This window comes from Scardinius erythrophthalmus (assembly GCF_964197995.2).
Source record: "Scardinius erythrophthalmus genome assembly, chromosome: 7".
Taxonomy (NCBI): domain Eukaryota; kingdom Metazoa; phylum Chordata; class Actinopteri; order Cypriniformes; family Leuciscidae; genus Scardinius; species Scardinius erythrophthalmus.
Window position 1 is genome coordinate 10,761,937 of NC_138227.1, and position 20,204 is coordinate 10,782,140.

General features: G+C 37.2%; 2 protein-coding genes across 4 annotated transcripts in view; one reads left to right on the forward strand and one right to left on the reverse strand.

Annotated features, from left to right (window-relative positions):
- Positions 1-2,191: 2,191 nt before the first annotated feature.
- On the forward strand, positions 2,192-20,035 carry calm3a (calmodulin 3a (phosphorylase kinase, delta); the record flags this gene model as incomplete). 3 transcript variants are annotated; one of them, XM_081370468.1, is made up of 6 exons in its annotated part: positions 2,192-2,407; positions 7,376-7,406; positions 9,596-9,739; positions 12,106-12,212; positions 13,460-13,595; positions 19,839-20,035. In XM_081370468.1, 6 exons carry the CDS (start codon positions 2,405-2,407, stop codon positions 19,919-19,921), a joined length of 504 nt encoding a protein of 167 aa, XP_081226594.1. In that variant the 3' UTR covers positions 19,922-20,035. The 3 variants fall into 3 exon arrangements, with proteins under 3 accessions (XP_081226594.1, XP_081226596.1, XP_081226595.1); XM_081370470.1 differs by lacking the exon at positions 19,839-20,035 and adding an exon at positions 15,627-17,178 and having other exon boundaries at positions 2,229-2,407; XM_081370469.1 differs by lacking the exons at positions 2,192-2,407; positions 19,839-20,035 and adding an exon at positions 15,627-17,178 and having other exon boundaries at positions 7,370-7,406.
- The window catches only part of ptgir (prostaglandin I2 receptor), a 53,202-nt gene continuing 41,305 nt past the window's right edge, over positions 8,308-20,204 (reverse strand). Inside the window, exon 3 of the mRNA XM_081370465.1 lies at positions 8,308-9,787. Within this exon, the coding sequence (XP_081226591.1) occupies positions 9,719-9,787 (69 nt within the window). The 3' untranslated portion in view covers positions 8,308-9,718. The remainder of the gene's footprint in view (positions 9,788-20,204) is intronic.

Below are 20,204 nucleotides of genomic sequence, written 5' to 3' on the forward strand. Positions count from 1 at the left end.
GCGCTACAAACTGCTACACCAAATGCTGACCAAGTATTTGAAGGTTGAGCAGCGAGCTCATTGGCTACTGATACAGCAGGAACCAATCAGCTGTGCCCTACAGAGAATGATGTGATTGCAAGCAGATAGTGTTAAGGACTTATCAGAATATGCCATTGTTTCATGGCAGAATTTTGTATTTTAGAAAAAGTAAATCGATTATTACAAGTTCACAACAAAACTCCCAGTGCTAAATTAACTCTGCCAGTGTTTATATAATTCGTGTGAAATAAAATGTCAAAATTATAATATAATAAATGAAATGATGACATTTTAAGTCATAATTATGAGATTAAATGAAAAATTATGAGAAAGTAGCCTATGTCATGATTTTAATGCCTATTTGTCATAATTATGGCTTTCTAAGTCATAACTTTTAGACTTTTCATCTCACTACAATTCTTCAACTACAATCAGATACAATGAAAATGTATCTGTCTGTGGGTGGCATCGCATTGGCGATTCATCCTCACACTCATAGCCTGTGACGTGTGGCAAGCCGTTTTTACTTTTATTCATTCTCAAGATATTGATGTCAACAATTTAATTTTCACACTAGTTAAAGTGCACCTATTATGCCCCTTTTCACAAGATGTAAAATAAGTCTCTGATGTCCTCAGAGTGTGTTCTCTATGTGAAGTTTTAGCTCAAAATACCCAACATGTAATATTTTACAGCATGTTTAAATTGTCACTTTTTGGGGCTCAGAAAAACATGCCGTTTTAGTGTGTATCCCTTTAAATGCAAATGAGCTGATGCTGCCGATGATAATGATAATATTAAAACAGAAACTCTCAGTAGCGTGTTCATTTCGACCCGGAGTCGGACAATAATGCCTACAGAGCTAGAGAATATACGCTGTATGGAGGTAAAACAGGTATAGTTAAGTTTAAATACGGTTATAACGTAGGCCTATTTGTCATCTGCTTTTATCCTCTATTAATACTGTTGTAGCGGACCCCGTCCGAATGATGGCCAAACATATACTGATGAGTTCAGTTAAGTTAATTGTGTATCACACAAAAGATGAAACGTTAGTTTTACTCCAGAAAATCTCTGTAAGAGCTGAATAAACACCGTATAAGAAGTGCGCATTAAAGTCTTATCCATAAACTCTCTCTCTCTCTCCCTTTCATTATCATCAACATACACAGCGAAGTACACAAAACACTTGTTACAACTAACAGTAAACAAATATATACACACCGTTTCAGGGGGTGCTTAATAAACTGGTAAACTTTATATCCGTAAAACGACTCGATGAGCTGTCAACAGTTGATACTGATCCATCCTCGAGTAACATCGAGAGTAAATGAAGACTGCTATGTTCATTCTTACATCCAACAGCAAAACACCTCAATCGCTTAGAAGAAATTCTTGTCTACACCTGCTCTGGCATCGAAACAATGGCGGAATGTTTAGCTCACTCAGGGCGGGTCTATGCTAAAACTGCATCGTGGCAAGGGCTTGGGCTAAAGTACATCACATTGCCCCAAATCTGAGAACGGCTTGTTCTGAGACAGTGCAGTCTACTTTAAAATGGCAATTTTTTAAATCAGGAATTACATTTCCCTTTGTTATTTCTGATATCTGAAATGTATGAAAATAATTAGCAGAGTAATTTCAGATATTTAAAATGGCTGTCTTACTAGTAACAATCACATTCATGATATCAGAAATTAACAGTCACTAGTGAAAATCGAATTATTGATATCAAAAAAGAACATTTTTCTAGTAGCGATTTAATTATTGATATCAAGAACAGACATTTGCCGAAGTAACCACATAATTATTGATATCAAAAATTGTTTTTTTTTTTTTTTACTAGAATTGAAATGATCACCTTACCTTAGGCTGCTATTCAAATTCAATTGTTGATATCAAGAATTGATTTCTTACAATTGAAATTCCAATCAAGAATTCGTATTTCTGCGAGTGATGATGTCATTGTTGATATCAAGAGTTAACATTTTTACCAGTGGAAAGTAATTCCTGATATAAAAAATTGCCATTGTTACTAGTAGAAATCTAATTCCTGATATCAAGAATGACCATTTTAACTAGTGAAAATGTAATGGTTGATATCACATTCATATCCTGGGAATGAAAAAATAAAAAATAAATAAATGTCTAAACGGCTTGCCATAGTGATGTGTGCAGTAATAAGATGAGCTTACGCGGAGGGATACAGTGTGAATGAGGCCAGAGCGCAGCGGCAGCGCATTACTACACCTCTATCCCGCGGTGGGTCAGTCACTCGCTCACTCACAGGAACAGGTCCTGCGTTTATACGCCAACACATAAAACACAACCAGCTCTCTTCATTTGATTTTACACACATTTACCGGACGGACATTGCTTAACGATGGTGAGTTCAGCCTGACATTTATGTCGGTTTTTTCCCTGCTAACGGTTTAGCCACTTTAGCATCCTGTCAGAGTTTGACAGCTAATTATGGTTTTACTAATAATTTCGCCTTGTCTTTACCAATATAAAATGCATTAATATTGTTTTAGCTTTGCTGAATGTTTAGCTATACTTAAATGCTTTTTTATTTTAAACAAACTGCTAATTAGTCAGTTAGTGCTACCCAACTGATGCACATAAACATGTGTGATCTGTATTATAAGAAAACCATGTACCAATCAATACGAATTAGGCCAAAAGAGATTTTGCAAAGGGATAAATGAATAAATTAGTTCCGTTGCGTTTAAGCGCGTTCCCGCTGCTGCTCTCGCGCCAGCTGAAGTCTGTCAATCACATGCGCACCAGTTTTTGTATTAGGTTTCTTGCATATTCTTAAACACAAACTTGCTGTTTTTGTCACATTAGACTCTAGCTGTTGCGAATGCATATGTGAACTGAAATGCACAGCATGCACGGTGTCTGTCCACAGCACTGACAGCTGTTTAGTGTATGTTAGATGCATTACTATTGCGAGTTTAGTATCTAAAGCATCATGCGTGTTGAATTCACGCAGTGCTTCTGCTCATCTCGGTGTGTGTGAACAGTGACTGGCTGCTAATTTTACATGGGCTGAGCTCATTGCCTTAACAGAAGGATAAGTGTGGGCGTGGTGGTGTAAAAATAACCATCAGCAAAAGCATATGCGCTCAAGTTCTCATTTCTGGAAGAATCTGAATCTCTCTCAGCTTGTTTTGCCTCCATATATTTGCATTGCATGCACGTTCACTAAGTTTGCAAACGTCCTGCGGATACGAGGCTGTTTGGCTGTTGCATTTGCATGGGCCAAAGTTGCAACATGTAGGGTAGCTGTTGCACATTGCTTGGCCAAAAAAACTGCAGTTTAGCATCTTGCAGCCCCAAATGATCATAGCTGTGTAAGGCATAAATATGAATGGAGTGAACAGTGAGGTTGCATATTGCAGCAGGCTGAACTGCAGTGAAGGATCCTGGTTGTCCCCCTCCCCCTTTCCCTCTGCATTGAACCAAATCATAGCTGGTGCAGCAACACGCTGACACTAAATCTGCAGTGCAGACCAATGGCGTACTTAACTAATAAGTGAGGTAAGCATCCGCTTGGGGCCCCAGGGAATCAGGGGGCCCAAACAAATACCCAGAAGCCTATATATAATATATCATTATTTTGAGATATATATATATATATGTATATTCAGGATGTCATCATTAAAGTTTTAACGTTAGGCCTACATCTTCGCGAATTTGGGGCCCTCATATCAGGGATTAGTGCACCATTCCATTGGTACTGCATATGCGTGGATTTCTCGGGGAATTTTTTAAATTGTTGCCGCAGGTTGAAAAATTGTTGCCTATTGACATACAAATTGCTGCTCTGACCCCGCCACAAAAATTCGGCAAATAAATGTGCCGATCTAACCAACCCCCTCACTGGAGAAAATCGCTTTGGGCTAGTTAGCATAAGGAGTTTTAAAGTCGTCATCTGATTTAATTCTACAGGAGAAGTGTGTGTGTGTGTGTCGCGTTCTTTAACGAACCGCCTGGAAACAAAGCCTCAATGACGCCAAATTGAAGAAGAATGCCGTTGTATAATTTACAGCTGTGACAATAACGCTTATCAGGATCAACTAAGCATTGGATTTTTTAATGTATGTGAAGTTTACGACATAGACTCTTTAAAATAGGTCCAAAAGTTTTAGACCCTGGTCTGGTATTGTAGGGACTTTGACTTTACATTTTCATACCCCTATTCATGACGCCGAACAAAACAAACTGTTATTGGTTGCTTTATATGTCGGTCAGACGTCCCCTTGGGTGGTCTTTGTCCAACGAAAGCTGCTATGGAGTTCAGACCTTCTCAATTAAACCAATCAGATGACGACTTTGAAACTCTTAAAGAGTTTATCATTTTCTGTGCCTTATGCATCAGATGCTCCGTCAACAGTCTGTGGGCGTGACTTCTAAGGCTGAGAAAGCTAGGAAAGGGCCAGTTAATCAGTTGGTCAGGGCTCAACGATAAGGACTGACCCAGGACAATTTACGGACGTCACTGACCCAATCGAAAGTTTATCATTTGCATGTGTTTTTAAGCCTTGCTGGTTTAAAAATTCAAGTGCAAGAAGATGTGAAAAAGTTAAATTTGGTACTCGTGCACTGTGTGTGAGTTTTTGTGCATGCACACGTCCCGAGCATGTGCACAGAAAGCCACTTCTCAGACAGTGCCTGAATACTTAATTGAGTTCTCTTTCACGTCGTCTTGCGCTTGAATGGACAAATTCACATGATGAACTTATGTGAAAATGCCCGTCTTGCTGAGTATCCTAGTAAACAGTCGGTTATGGCTTAAGTGAGCGTAAACAGTCGAGAAAGAAAACTCATCTGTAACACAATATTCGATATGGACATTAGCACTTAAAGTGACAGCATCTTAATAATCCTGTTGTTTTTAATGTTTTTAACAACAAAGGACAGAGAAAAAAAAACACTCACTTCTCTTGACTGAATAACTTTGCTAAATATAATATACAGTGCAGTTTTATTTTACATTTAATTACTTTATTCAATTTCTATACCTGAAAACTACTGTTAGATGGTCGCCGTGATTTTGCCAAGACATGTTCCTGGATCAACATTCCTGTAGCAAAACATAATCCTAACTCTATTCCACCACTAAACCTAACCCTACATATAACCCATCCCTAAAATCAGAGGGAAATGATAGGTGAGTAAGAATTGTGTAGAAGCACCTAAGCCTTGTTATAAGCTTAAACTTGAAACTAACTGTAAACTCGTCCTTCAAATCTGATTGGTTGATTGGAATGTTGTTCCAGGATCAACTAGGATGTTGATCTAGGCACATATTCCACTTGGTGAAATCACAACATTCACTGCTGTTACTGTTAGACCTAACTGAAAATCCTGAAAAGTACTGATTATCTAATTTATTAATGCTATGGCTATTATTTGTTCTTAGTTTATTAATGCCTGTTTACTTATCTCTAATAATATTTGAGATTTATATTACTTAGGCCAGTTGTTTTTGCTTTGGAATCATAATTTAATTTACATATTTATTTACATATTTATTACTTTTTTGTGAGGGGGCAGTGAACATTTTCCAAGGCCAATCGGGCCTGTAGAAAAACTATTTGGAATTAAGCATTGTGTTAATTGTTCATTTGTAAATTTAGTTTTTTAAATTTGTGAATTTATTTTTCATTATTCTATTTCACACTGAGAAAATACAACATTTACAGATTACATTACATTAAGATTTGGCGTACGGTTAATTTACAATTGTAGAAAAAAGTTGAGTGTTGTGAGAAAGAGAGAGCAAAATAAGGTTTTACAAAGGTAAAATAACTTGTGCGTAGTTGGTGTGTTGGAGACCCATGCCTGGAATTGCTTAGGGCCCCAAAATAAGTCCACCCCTTGTACACACACACACACACGCACACTCTTGCTCATCAAATTGGAAAGCAACTCGGAGAGGACTCTTGTTGCATGACAAACATTTGTCCCATCATGCTCCACTTAATCCACAGTAATTGCTGCAGTCATTGAAATGCGGTAACAGGCCTGAGAAGCGTTGCGCAGAATATGTTAGCCGGCAGCAACAGAGACGGCAGCCCACCTGCATCCAAACTAGGCATTTAACCAATCGTGTAGCTGGTCCTGGAGGACATGTCCACGTCTGATACGGGCTGCATGTTTAACATGTCAACCTTTCTCGCTCGTTGTGAGAACTAACCTATGCCACTCCCTCACCATACACGCGTCAAAGTAACCGGAGCAACTTTTCTCTCATCATTTCATTATTTACTCACCCCACTCTAGTGTCGTTCCAATGCAGTTTTCCCTTCGTTTCTTTTCGGACCACAAAAGGAGAGATTTAAAAATGTCCCTCTCGCGCTCATTCATATAGTGGCAATGAATAGTGACCAGCATCAAGCTTTTAAAAAAGATGCAGAAGTATCACAGAATGATCCCATGCAAGACATTTCATATATTCCAATTGTGCTTGGGTGTATTCGATAGGGTTTGGTGAAAAACAAACCAAAATGTTATGTTATTTAATGAAAGACTCGCAGTTCACCCTCACTCGCCTAGAAAAAGCACACAATTTATGAGAAATCAAGATGGATAAACACAGAAATTAAGGTGTGTTTAAGTCATTATTATTCTTTTTTTAAATGCTTAATAGATCCAGGACAAAAAAAAATAGCATTGTGTCATTAACCCCTATGCCTATTTGAGAACTATAAAGCACTTGAGCTTTGCATAGGAAGCTCATACGCATCGTGTTCAGAAAAGTCTAGTTCCTCTTCCGCTTTTACAGTACAAAATTTGATTAGAGCTTGTGTGCGCCTGTTATTGGGGTAACCATTTATATCAGCTGTTTTCTCATCTCACAAATGATAAGCCAAATGTATTAAAGCTAAAGTCAATGCCTCATATGTGGATGAGTCAGACCCGTGTCCGCTGTTTTCTCATAGATCATTTTACACCCTGTCCATTTTAAGCTCCAAGCTTTATGAATCACCCGTCTTTGAATGCAAGCCAGCATGTTCCTCTGATGGCACGTCTCACAAAAGTCACAGCTGAATCACGCCGAGTGAAGCACGTGCACCGATGAATCCTCTCGTCTTTAATAATTGAATAATGAACTCCGTGTCAGAGAGAAGCGCAATCATTTTAAGTGTGTCGCATTCATGACCCCCTAAGTGGCACTGTCTAATTATAACTTCCGTGGATATTTTTAAAAGAGTATTTTTATGCACGTCCTTCATTATACTCATTTAGTCGGAGGTGTGTGTGCACTGCAAAACTGGAGCTTGTCTTGTAGTGATGTGACACTGAGCTGATTGACTTTCTCTTCCTCTCTTTTCTAATGCAGGCAGATCAACTGACCGAGGAACAGATTGCTGGTGAGTGAACTCTGATAGTCATCTTCAAAATGGTCACTAAGGCCACTAATGCTGTCTTACACGACATCATCAGTACGCACAAGATAGCAGAAGACAAATCACGTGTCTATAGAAGCTTATATTGCAAAAGATTGTGCTGATAAATGGGATTATAAATATAACTCTGACCTGAAGAACATGTTAAGACGGTGTCCCACTAGCCTACTCCAAGCAACTTGATTAAGAATGGAAGAGGGTTGACAGACTAATTCACTGCCCTTGATTTTTTTTTTTTTTTTCTTGAGATTCATTTTCAAGTAATATCAGCTGAACAAACGTCCAGTGCCGTTATTTTCGATCAGGGAGCCGGGTCGCAAGATGGCTTAAAATAATTTTTAAAAAGACAAAGCAAATATTAAATAAGCTAAACGATATAAATTGATATAAACTGACATTGTTTATTTCAATTAATTCCCTTAGCAACGTTAATCTTTTTTTATTTCAAACCAGTGTTCCCACAGACTTGGAAAACCTGGATATGTGAGGGAATTTTAAAAGCACCATTTCTAGACATGAAAAAATTAAGTCATGAGAATTTCTGTAACTAATATGTATAGGATAATTTTCATAAGTTATAAAGTGTCAAGCTCTGAAATATGTTTGGTATAAATTGCTGAGAAGTTGGTATTTGCAAGTAAAAAATTAAAACGTCTCCCAAAACAACTGGGAAAATCATGTAAATTTACTAGTCATAAAAATAAGATAAGAACCATGAAGAACATGCAGTTCTTGAAACTTCTGGAATTATTTTATTCAATAATTTTAATATATTGGTTTGTGTAGTTTTTGTTAACTATAAAACAGTCCCTCCAGGATTTCACGATTTTTTTGTGTGAATTTTTTCTTTTCTTTTCTTTTTTTTGCAATCAAAATGATGAATTTTGTGGTGGTAATTTCCAGAAATTTGTGAAAAAATTTGCGATTTTTATATTTTATAATTAGGACATCACATTTACCATAATAGTATTATGTCAGATGCACAATCGTCATACATGACACAAATCACAAACAAAATGCATAAAGCTTGTTTATTTCGGTCTAATCAAATTCTCATCAAATTAACTTTTAAAACAACATTTTTCTACCTGACCTATGTAAATATTAACAGCAGGTGTAGTAATTTATACTGTAGAACTGTGTGTAAATCCTGAGTTGAGGTCCAGAGCTGCAGTAGGAAACCAGTTACTTATAGTGCGGCGTTTTGCATGGCGTCCCCACTGCGAATAGCTACACAATACGAAGTGACCGTTCGAACTACTCGGTTACTATCGTAACATCAGTTCCCTGAGAGGGAACGAGTATTGCGTAGCCGGCCGCACTATGGTAACCTGGCAAGTTGTCGCTTCAGTCGTTAAACCTGCTAAAATGGCGTTTTTCGGGGATTAATATCATAGACAGTAAAAGAATAATATAGGCTAAGGCCGCGCCCGCGCCATTGGATGGGCAGTTGTCGCAGCGCAGCCAATGAGTGAGCCAGACACTCACTAAGCTAGCTGTGCAGCTGCAAAATGCGTTTTACATTATAGGCTTCAGTAAATCGAGGAAAAGGAGTTTCCCCTTTTCCTGCAACATCTGTATCCACGTAAAAATGCATTGAAACTTTAATTAAACTAGAGATATTTCAATTGGCTGATTATAATTTAATGTTTTGTGAGGTCTTTTTCATTTTTGTGATTATTTTGCGGTTAAATGAGGAATTATGCAGGATCGCAAAAAAATGCTACATTTTGTTGATTTTGCATTGTATTCAGCAATCGCGGGATCGCGAAAAATTGAAGGGACTGATAAAAAAGGTTAAACACAGCAGAAGTACCAGAAATATCCTGTCCTTCGAAGCCACTGGTCTAGTGGGATGCTGACCTCTGCACTCCTCTAATGTTCATATGTTTAAAGCTTTAAAGATGTAACTGCAGAAGTCGTAAGCTGTAACTATAAGAATAAGTGGTAAATTATGTTCTGATTGACCCTTGACCATGCTACTTTCACTCTTTGCAGTATACTGTTGGTAGAATGCAAATTTTCTTTATGCAAGGAGTGCCAAGATGACCTACTTGCCAAAGTGTGCAAAGAGGGTTAGACTTCAAAAATAAAGCTCCTTTGTCACTGCAGTGTACATGTACTGTACTTACCATGTATGTAATTCAAAACAGAGTTCAAGGAGGCGTTCTCACTCTTCGACAAAGATGGCGATGGCACCATTACCACCAAAGAGTTGGGCACAGTCATGCGCTCATTGGGTCAGAACCCCACTGAGGCTGAGCTCCAGGATATGATCAACGAGGTCGACGCTGATGGTAAGACCAGGAACACTTTTGTAACATTCCACAGTCCCGCTGTTCTTTCTGTTTGATACAATAAGTGCCTTATGTTAGTCCATTAAACTTATGTGGCTTCTTATGTAGCAGATGCTTTTCATCTACATCAATTTACAATGCAATACCCTCGCAGATCAAGGGTGTCCAATCCTGCTCCTGGAGGGCCACAATCCTGCAGAGTTCAGCTCCAATCCTAATCAAACTCACCTGAACCATCTTAACAAGGTCTTCTGGATTATTATTATTATTAGAAACTCCCAGGCCAGTGTGTTGGAGCTAAACTCTGCAGGATGTTGGACCTCCAGGAGCAGGATTGGACACCCCTGTCCTAGATCAAGCAGGTGTTAAGCCCTGTTCACGCCGCCAGCGACTTAGTCGCTGCATGTTGCTAGACTCTACTGTGAATCGCTTGTGGGCTTTCGTAGTGCTGTCGCTCTAATGTTATTGGTAGACTGCATGTCTGGCCATATCTTTAGAAAATACAATCACAAGTGATATATAAAACTAATATATTCTAATTTGACTTGGAATTAGGCTTAAAATAATTAAAAGAAACATTATGCTGTTGGGAGAGTGTTATTAATATTACCACAGCAGATCAGTGGATTAAATCATTAACTAGATTAACGATCGACCAATCAACAAATTAAACTCACTTATGCTCTCATAAATTACTAAAACGTAGGGCTGCTCGATTATGGCAAAAACCATAATCACGATTATTTTGGTCAATTTTGAAATCACAATTATTTAACACGATTATTGGTTGGTGATATGATCAAAGTCTTATTTCATGATGTGAGTCATTTTAAATCAATAATAAGTCAGTGAAATTTCACAATTATTAATAGGCTACTTCAGCAAAAACTAATACTAGGTTAATGTAAGAAAAAGACTCCTCAAAACAGTTACAAAAGACAATTAAACAGTCAGCAATAAAATAAGAACAAAGAAACTAATTACATACAAAATCGACAAAAAATACAACAGAACAAAAGTACAAGTTAAACAAACAGTGCTTTAGGTTTTTCAGTAAGATAATGATATTCAGATAAGTAATAGCCTACAGCAGAAATTGAATCATGTAATCAAATGTAAAATAGCACTGCTGTGTACATTAAATATAGACTAATCCTTATTTAAACAACAAAAGTTATTCATTCAAGAGCAGTGAGGGTTTTTGTTCTTTAAGAGCTGCACGGATTCAATTTGCTGTTACACACGCATTTCAAACACGTTTTCTCAAATGTTTACATTCACTTGAGACATGGCCGACTGTGTTTACAAGGATACTTACCAAAACGGCATTTCGACATATTTGTGTGCTATTTGACCGTTAAGGCGCACATCTGAAGCCCACAGTGTACTTCGCTTATGTATACTTGAGGCCACCTAGGGAACACCGTCTCTTTCGCGCCTTAATGCGCTTTTAATAACACAGTTTAATATCAAGCACGTCCCGCAGTTTAGCAACAGTAGGCTGTATTTTACACCACTCACTTATTCGGCTGATTTGGATGTTAAGTTTGGCTTAGGGAGGAGCGAAAGCGCACCGATGTGAAGGTAGGAAAGTGCGCTGGATGGAATGCGGCAGCTGCACAATAATCGTTTTATCTCGATTATCTTGTTTTCATAATCGTTGTAACACGAAATTGAAATTGAAATCTAAATACAATTAATCGCACAGCACTACCAAAACGTCATTTGAATTTGACAAATAGTACATTTTCTTGTCCCTACTATTTAACATAATGCAGGGGAAACTGTAAAATGAACTGCAGTGCTAAACTGGCATAATAAAATTACAATACACAAAATATCAATGTATGAATCAAACTCACTGAGACTGTCGCTCGTGTCGCCGGAAGTCGCCAGCCCTCCGTTGAAATGAATGGGATCGTGTGACTTTGTCACTGCGTGTCGCTGGCGGTGTGAACAGGGCTTTAGGTGTTTTTCTCATGAGGGAAGCATTGGCGGGGATCGCCCTGTGAGTAAAGGCTGCGTTTAATGTCACTTTCAGACATACACTTGCAAACTTCCCTAAGTGCTTCCCCTTGCCGATACTATTTTGAAGTTCCAAATCGATCTAGGTAGACTGTCATCGATCATGCCGTTCTAGCCCTAGTTTAGAAGTTGTCAGGCTTATAGAACAAGCGCTTCTTTGGAAGATCTCAACATAAGCTTGCCAAAGTTTGCAAAGTTCATGGCATCGAAACTTTGAAAGATATTGAAGAGTATTGCCTGAAGCAGATGCACTGGTGCAAGGATATGAACATTATTTTTTATTTTATTTTTTCATTTAATCTTGTGGTAAATGGCAACAACATGGTACTGTCTGTCCACAGGCAACGGAACTATAGACTTCCCAGAGTTCCTAACCATGATGGCGAGGAAAATGAAGGACACGGACAGTGAAGAGGAAATCCGAGAAGCTTTCAGAGTCTTTGACAAGGTGAGGAAATGTCACCTTTAACAGCAGCTGCCATGAAGTTGAAACCAAGATTAAGCACTGAACCGATTCATGAATAGTAATCATTAAGAATTTTAATGAATGTACAGGGTAGATACTTTTGAGCACAAGAACGTGCCGTTATGCAGCATCAGGTTTAAGCATCAAGGCTTTCTTAAAAACGACAAGTTGACTAATCATCCAGGAAAACTGTGTAAACTGCTAGCGTATGAAGTGTTACGTAAGGACTGTGCAGGTGTGTTTTCCAGACAGTGGGTTAGATTATTCACCATGTGGGCTCAGGCTGCTTCAGGCTGTTGGCATAAGAGCGTGCTTCAAACGGCTTCAGTTGCACTTGGGTTCTCTTGATTGCTTCACCTCTTGCTTTGATCGAAAATAAAGCCGGCTCAACATCGTGATGTCGGTCAGCCATCGCGATGGACGATAGCATTGTCTATCGGCCCAACCCTAATTTGAAAACGGTGTTTTTCGCGTTGTAGTGTGGACCTTGAAAACGGAGGTTCTTGAAAACGATGATGCATGTTTAGTCATGTGACGCATATTGTGCCGATTTATATTCATGTTTATACCGGTATTGTGCCTGTTATGTGCTATTCACTTTCACACTGTTTGGTAAAATGTTACTTTGCACATTCTTCATATCACAGTCCTGCAAAGATGAATGAAAATGTACTCGCATTTGAGGGTGCAAAAAAATTTAAACATTGAGAAAATCTCCTTTAAAGTTGTCCATTTAAGTTCATGATTGTGCTGCATTCACTCACAAAAATAAATGTTTTATATATTTACGATAGGAAATTTACTAAATATCTTCATGGAACATGATATTTACTTAATATCCTAATGATTTTTGGCATAAAAGAAAAATCAATCATTTTGACCCTTATAATGTATTGTTATACCGTGGTACAAATATACCCGTGCGACTTATGACTGGTTTTGTGATCCAGGGTCACATATATGCGCTTTATATGCTAAAGTATGGTTTTTATATGGTTTTAATAAATCATGCAGCCTTAGAAAACATGTAATAATGCGGTTCATGGATTCTCGTCCGTGGAATGCACCACTTACAGTATTTTGCCGGTTACTCCACATGGGTAAGTTGCAATTGAGGATTTTTTTTTAAATCGAGTACTCTAATTTAATTGAGGAATCGTGACAGCCCTAACTTATAGTCCACCACAAAAGCACCTGGTGTGTGATGAGGCATAATATTCTCTTCTCAGGATGGAAACGGCTACATCAGTGCAGCCGAGCTCCGTCACGTCATGACCAATCTGGGCGAGAAGTTGACAGACGAGGAAGTGGACGAGATGATCCGAGAAGCGGATATCGATGGAGACGGTCAAGTCAACTATGAAGGTGAGCAGCTGTGGCGCATGTTCCCATTCAATAAGGAACGTTTTATTGCGTAACCAGAATGACACTTATACAAACTTCATTTATTTAGATGGAGGTTGTTCACTGTTGTGTGAATTTATTTTTTAATTAGCTTTCCAGAGAAAGTGTTTTGTCTTTACACCTGCATTGAACGTTCAACACATAACTTCTAGAATGTGATGGTATGGTGTAATGTAATTCAGTGACAGTACATGGGTGATATATCTAAAAACAGGAAGGACTTGTACCTGATAAAGTCTTGCATTTATATTGCTATTTTGAATGCTTAACATTAAATATTAAACTTCAAGTGCATATGTGTATGTATATTAGGGCTGGGTAAAAAATATCGATTTCTCGATTTTAATCGATTCTCATTTTTACGAAACGATATCGATTCTTAAATCCCAAGAATCGATTAGTCATCCTGTTTTCAGTTGATGAATGAATGTAACATTGTTGCGTGCATCCCATCCAATAAATCGCACTAATCTTTGTGCTTTGATATTATTGATATGAAACAAAGTCTCAGATTCAAATTACGTCCATTTTATTACGCAATTCAAAAACATAAATACCGTTTTGGCGCTGTGGCGTGAGATCGCTCTGGCGCAGCTCAGCTCAAGAGAAGCAGCGCGGAGCGCACGTGATCCTCTCTTCCGCCTTAATAACACCAGTTACAGCGCAGAATAAACATGAATGAGCATCTGAAAGTGTGTTAAAAGATAGAGTACAACTTATCGAAGTCCGTATCATGTGACATGGAATCGCTCAAATCAGTGTTTCAACCGTGGAAAGACGTCAGTAAATCAGCTTGCAAACAATGTCATGTAACGTCACATTTACCTCAGAAAAAACATATCCAGTGACCATAAACTCGTTAGTCAGCTAGAAAAATTAACTCTAGAGAGGAGCATTTTGCTAAATATATGCACCATATTACATATTCATTATAATTTTTAATGTTCTTCTATTTTTAATGCATGTTTGAATAAATCTGGCAGGTTTTTATGACAACCACCATTTAAATGTTTATATTTCATATAACTTTATTATTATAAAAATAAATAAAAGTGTAATTTAAGTGTTTGTATACAAATCAGTTAATTTTTACCTTATGTTTAAGCTATATTATAGTAGGCTAATGAAGCCTACAGGCTAACTGACTCCCATAGTTAACAGCATTAGTTAAGAGATTTGTTTTCCTTGAGAAAATTTGCCATGTATTGTACCTGATATCCAAAATAATCGATATTGAATCGAATCGAATCGTAATCGAAATCGAATTGAATTGCAAGCTTGCGAATCGAAATCGAATCGAATTGTGAAATTTGTGTCAATACCCAGCCCTAATGTGTATATATAAATATATATATATATATACACACACACACACACACACACACACACACACACTCTCACACACAATCATTTAAAGGTTTAGGGTCAGTTAATTTTTTTGAAAGAAATTTAATAATTTTATTCAGCAAGAGACAAATCATTTCTAACAATTTAAATGTCTTTAAAAATCATCAAAGAATCCTGAAAAATGTTTCAGGTTTACACTAAAATATTAATCAGCACATCTGCTTTTAACATTGATAATCATAAATGTCATAAAAAATACATTTTAAAATATGTTCAGATTTAAAACAGTTATTTTAAATTGTAATAATATTTCACAATATTACTGTTTTTATTGTATTTTTGATCAAATAAATGCAGCCTTGGTGAGCAGAAGAGACTTTTTCCAAAACCATTTAAAACATCTTACTGGCCCCAAACTTGTTGTTTTATATATTTATTTAAAAAGGTTATATATATATATAATATATACTTTTTTTAACCAAGTGATTTACAGAAACTTGAAAATGAACTTTCAAATAAAAAAGCAACATAGAAAATGTTTGGCCAAAGGTTGCTAAAACCATTCTTTCATAATAGAAAGAAAACTCCAGTCAGTGTCAGGAATCATTAGATTACGATTATCTGTCTTTCTGTCTCTTTTCACAGAGTTTGTCCAGATGATGACTGCAAAGTGAAGGATTGTCTTATCCTGTATCTCTCTTTCTCTCTTACATTGCTTGTCCTACTAAGATCACTCTGTCTTTAAAAAGAAAAAAAAATCTAAAGTTTACTTCAGAGAGTATTAGAATGTCAAATTCTGTGATCTCTTACCAAAAAAAAACAAAAAAAAAACAAACACAATTTGTGAAATATACTAGCAGAATTGTCCCAGCAGAAGTGAATGGACCAAGCATAACTGCATGAGCCCTTTTGGAGCAAACGTCTCCAGACCTGACAAAAAATTTGAGGACAGAACGTCTCTTTTAGTCGCACACGAGTTGAAGTCCATGCCTAGTACGGCAGCGTTTCAAATGCAGAGAACATCTCCTTTCATGAGTGTTCTTTCATCGCTCCAAACTAGAGTAAATCAATATTTTAAACAAACCTATAATAATAATGCTAAAACATTGTGGTAATTAGTCCAGGGTCACAGTGCTGCCTTCAATACAAACTGAGCGGAAACTTTTGCGTGTGACCCCTGCGGTGAAGTCATGCTTTTGTGTATTGCCTTCTCCTTTAAAGACTCGGAACGAAACGAAAACTGGATGTTTATGAAGACGTGCATATTGTAAAAACCCGACGTCATACTCATACTCTGTACGCCGTACGGCTTGAAGAGCGTCTTTATGGGCTGTAAGGAGTGTACTTGGTTGCCGGTGGTTATCGTCAGCTGGTTTAAACCTTTATTTTAATGTGGGTTTCGTCTCTGAAGACTTCAGACTTTGTGGGAGCGTGGAGATGTAAAGTATGTACAGCAGAATGTGACAGAATGACGCAAATAGCATAACTGTAAAAATAGTTACATAGATAATCATTATGCTTTATAAATGTACCGTTCTGCGATATTAACGTCTGGTAAACTTTGCATTGCATATTGTTATTCTAGTTAGGTCTGTGACTTTTGTTTGATTCATGGTCTTGAAATGTGCCATATTACTCGTAAGCCTCAACTTTCTTGCAAGAGATCTTGTAGTCAACTAAGTATGTTATCAATCTATGAATATACACACACACATACATATCTATATATATATATATATATATATTTGCACTTTGGTGTAGATTATACATTCAGCCACAGAAGAAGAACCCGCTGCTGCTGCTTTCTCCTGCTCTCGTGGGTTTGTCACACCTCTTGTTGTCAAGTGCTCCAAATTTCATTTGCGCTCTGCTTGCGAGACGACGGATGAAGGTGAAACTGTCGAACGAGAGTTATTTTGAGGTGTGGACAGACGACGTGTTGAATTATGTTAAGACTATGGTTACTATGAAGGGCTTGCTATTGGTTTTTTCCTGCCAAAACATATTACTCCTGTGGAAGAGCTTTTACATAGCATATCTTACTCTATTCTGGACTGTCTCGAGAGTTTCATGTTGGCTGGGTTAGAAAATGAGCGACAGGACGGGGAATACTCAACATGTGAAATCTGTATGGATAATATGTGAAATATGTATCTGTGTTTTCCAATAAAAAAATAAATGTATATGTTTATGCATACACTTCTGTGTTTGATGTAACTGCGACTTGATAGGTTTTGTCATTAGCTCCAAGCTAATCCGCTCACCCACTCGCCCGAGAGGTCTCAGTCAAATCTGACCTATATTTGGGTTTAACTCTAAGGATTGTGCTGGATGGAGCTGTAAATAATCTGGGGTTAAATAGAGACACGTCTCCTTTTCCCGTTTGCATAAGACGTGCGACACCGAGTGACTTGCCTTTTTAATGATGTTCGCTCGGGGCATCTCTAAAGGACCTCATTTGCACTTTGGCTAATTTAAAATCTTTCATTGTTAAATGCATGAGTTTTAGACGGCTTGCTTCATAAAGTGTGGAACAAGTCTTGCGTATCAAAAGCAGCTGAATCTTTAATATGACATGAGTCATGCCTTGTGCAGTATTGGTGTGAATCTCTAGATTAGTGGGATTTTTATTTGTATTTAATGAAATTCTATTTATTCAGAAGAAGAACCAAGATTCCCACGGCCATGGAAAACCTTGAAAGTACTGAGGTAGCCTAATTGTAAAAGTGGGATTTCTAGCCCTGGAAAAGTCATGCACTTCAGTAAAATCGTGTAACTCAATCCATGGGTATTTTTATAACGAATAGCCTACTATTTAAGTCAAGCTATAAATATAGAGTAGATTTTGTGAGCAAAAAAAAAAAATATATATATATATATATATTCTCTCTTAAATATATAGGCCTACAAGCATGTGTGTGTATTTATATATACAAATTTAATTATACACAGTACACACACATATATTATGTAAACACAAACTTTTATTTTGGATGCGATTAATCTTTTGACAGCCCTAACAACTGGAAAAGTCATGAGTTAAATTCATTGGTTACAATGAGCGGGAACTCATAAATCTTCATAAAGCTAAATCTTCTGGAATCCTCGAATTTGATGATTATTTACATAATCATTTTGATTAGGTTTTTAATTTTCAGACACTATGAGTGTGTTGAATGGTGTTGTGGACAATGTTGGGAGTCTAAAAGTTTAGAACCACTGCACTAGATGTGATAGGGAGTGAAATATTCAAGCTGGACAGAAGATGGCGCCGTTGTTTCACCTATTCAATATTTTGCATTTCTCTCCGTGAACAAACATTTACTTGAGAATTTATAAGAGAAATCACATTGAACTAATCTGACAGAATGAAAAAGAAAACTCTTAAATATTCTGTATATGTTTTTCTTCCACCTTAACTCTTAATTAAAAATTCAGAACTTTAGAAGGGTAAAGAATGAATGAAACCTATCAGATCTGCAATTTTCCTGCCCTTTGTCCTCCTGATTGCTAAACTCAGTCACGACTCACGACCTCACTATAATGGCTTATACTTGGGTTTTAATGCTTGTTCAAATCTTTACCATAAGTATTAAACTTTAGGAGTGTGAAAATATAGGCCAGTTAATTGTTACTCGGCCTTTTCACGTGCCGGATATGTTTAATCAGCCTAGATTAACGTTACCTAAAGTATAACAGATATGTATTACTAAGTATTTTACTTCGAAATACTAGTATTTTGAGCACTTCTTGCGTTGTTTGTTGCCTTTTCACGATGACTCGTTTAATTTAGTCCTAATTTGTAAGTCGCTTTGAAAAAAAAACGTCTGCTAAATGACTAAATGTAAATGTCTATTTACAGATATGTATGGCATAACTGTTATCTTTAGTAGGCTATACACATAAAATGTATCCTGTATACAGTTGTGAAATCGCATGTGTCTGGCAGATAATACATACTTGAGCAACATTAGCAAGAAAATTGCAGTTAATGAGAAATGCTAAGCTAGTTCACTATCATTCCGGGTCGTAATGGAAAAATAGCGATGACGACTGTGATGTTAATCTAAAGCACTCCCCCACTTTGACCTGTGGAAAAGGTTTATGTGATCCACACAGTGTTGAAGCTTACATGTATTTATTGATCCACTGGTAAATGGAGGAGAACATCGTCTGGTTTCTTTCTTTCTCCCTGTACAGTTTCCCTCCCCTGATATCACACTGTGCAATATTGATTGTAAACTGAGGAGCGGTTTTGGTGGCCATATGATGCTCATATTTACACTAGTACTGCTACTGTACTAGTATTAGTACAGTGTCCAACCTCAACCCTTTTCTCGCAATTATACTGCATATAAGGCTGCTGCACTGTGGTATTGTTCTTATGGAAACTTGTTTCCGCCACTGATAAAAAAATAAATAAAAAAAGACAAGGTAATTGGGATTTTGAGCCATTCCTCTTCCAGAACAGTGGCCAGTGACCCTTCATTTAAGCAAAATTGCATAGTTTACTTGCTTTAAAGCATTAGGCCTACTATACTTTAAGTATATTCAATCTTGTCATCTCCCCATGAATTTGAAATAGTGATCATTTCGAAATAGAAATATCTTTATATTAATAGGGGGTGTACTCATGTATGTTGTGGACTGTAGTTACCTTGTCATTATCTCAAATGAACCACTTTCCAGCTCGTAATGGTGGTTGTTTGTAGTTCTTAAGAAATGTAGCCACTTGACACATTAGCTTTGAGCATGGCTCATCCAGTCAGGAATTGGATTAGAAATCATTTGTTTTATATTATAATCTAAATGAAAGCTAACCTCACTGATGCTCCCATTCAACACTTCTCTTTTCAGAATACCTACATAAGGAAACAAAACCAACCAAGACATGTCATCTGACCTGGACCAATCGTTTACTATTGGAAAGAATTAGTTGACCTTTCATAGATTTCAAAAACTGTACACAAATACGATTGTAAATACCAGCTGCTGTCACTGGTGTGGAAATGTTAACATAGTTTGATTCATGACTCTATAAAGGCCAAACATCTGCTGCGTGCCTGACGTGTCTCGCTTCCAATCAAACAGGCCCTGTTATCATAAATCCCCATTAGACGCCGGACTCATCTTTCCTTTCTTCATGTGGAACAGGCAAAAGAAGACAAACAAGAAAGATGCAATTTTGAAAATGAAATCTGGTATGAAGAAAATGATTAAGAA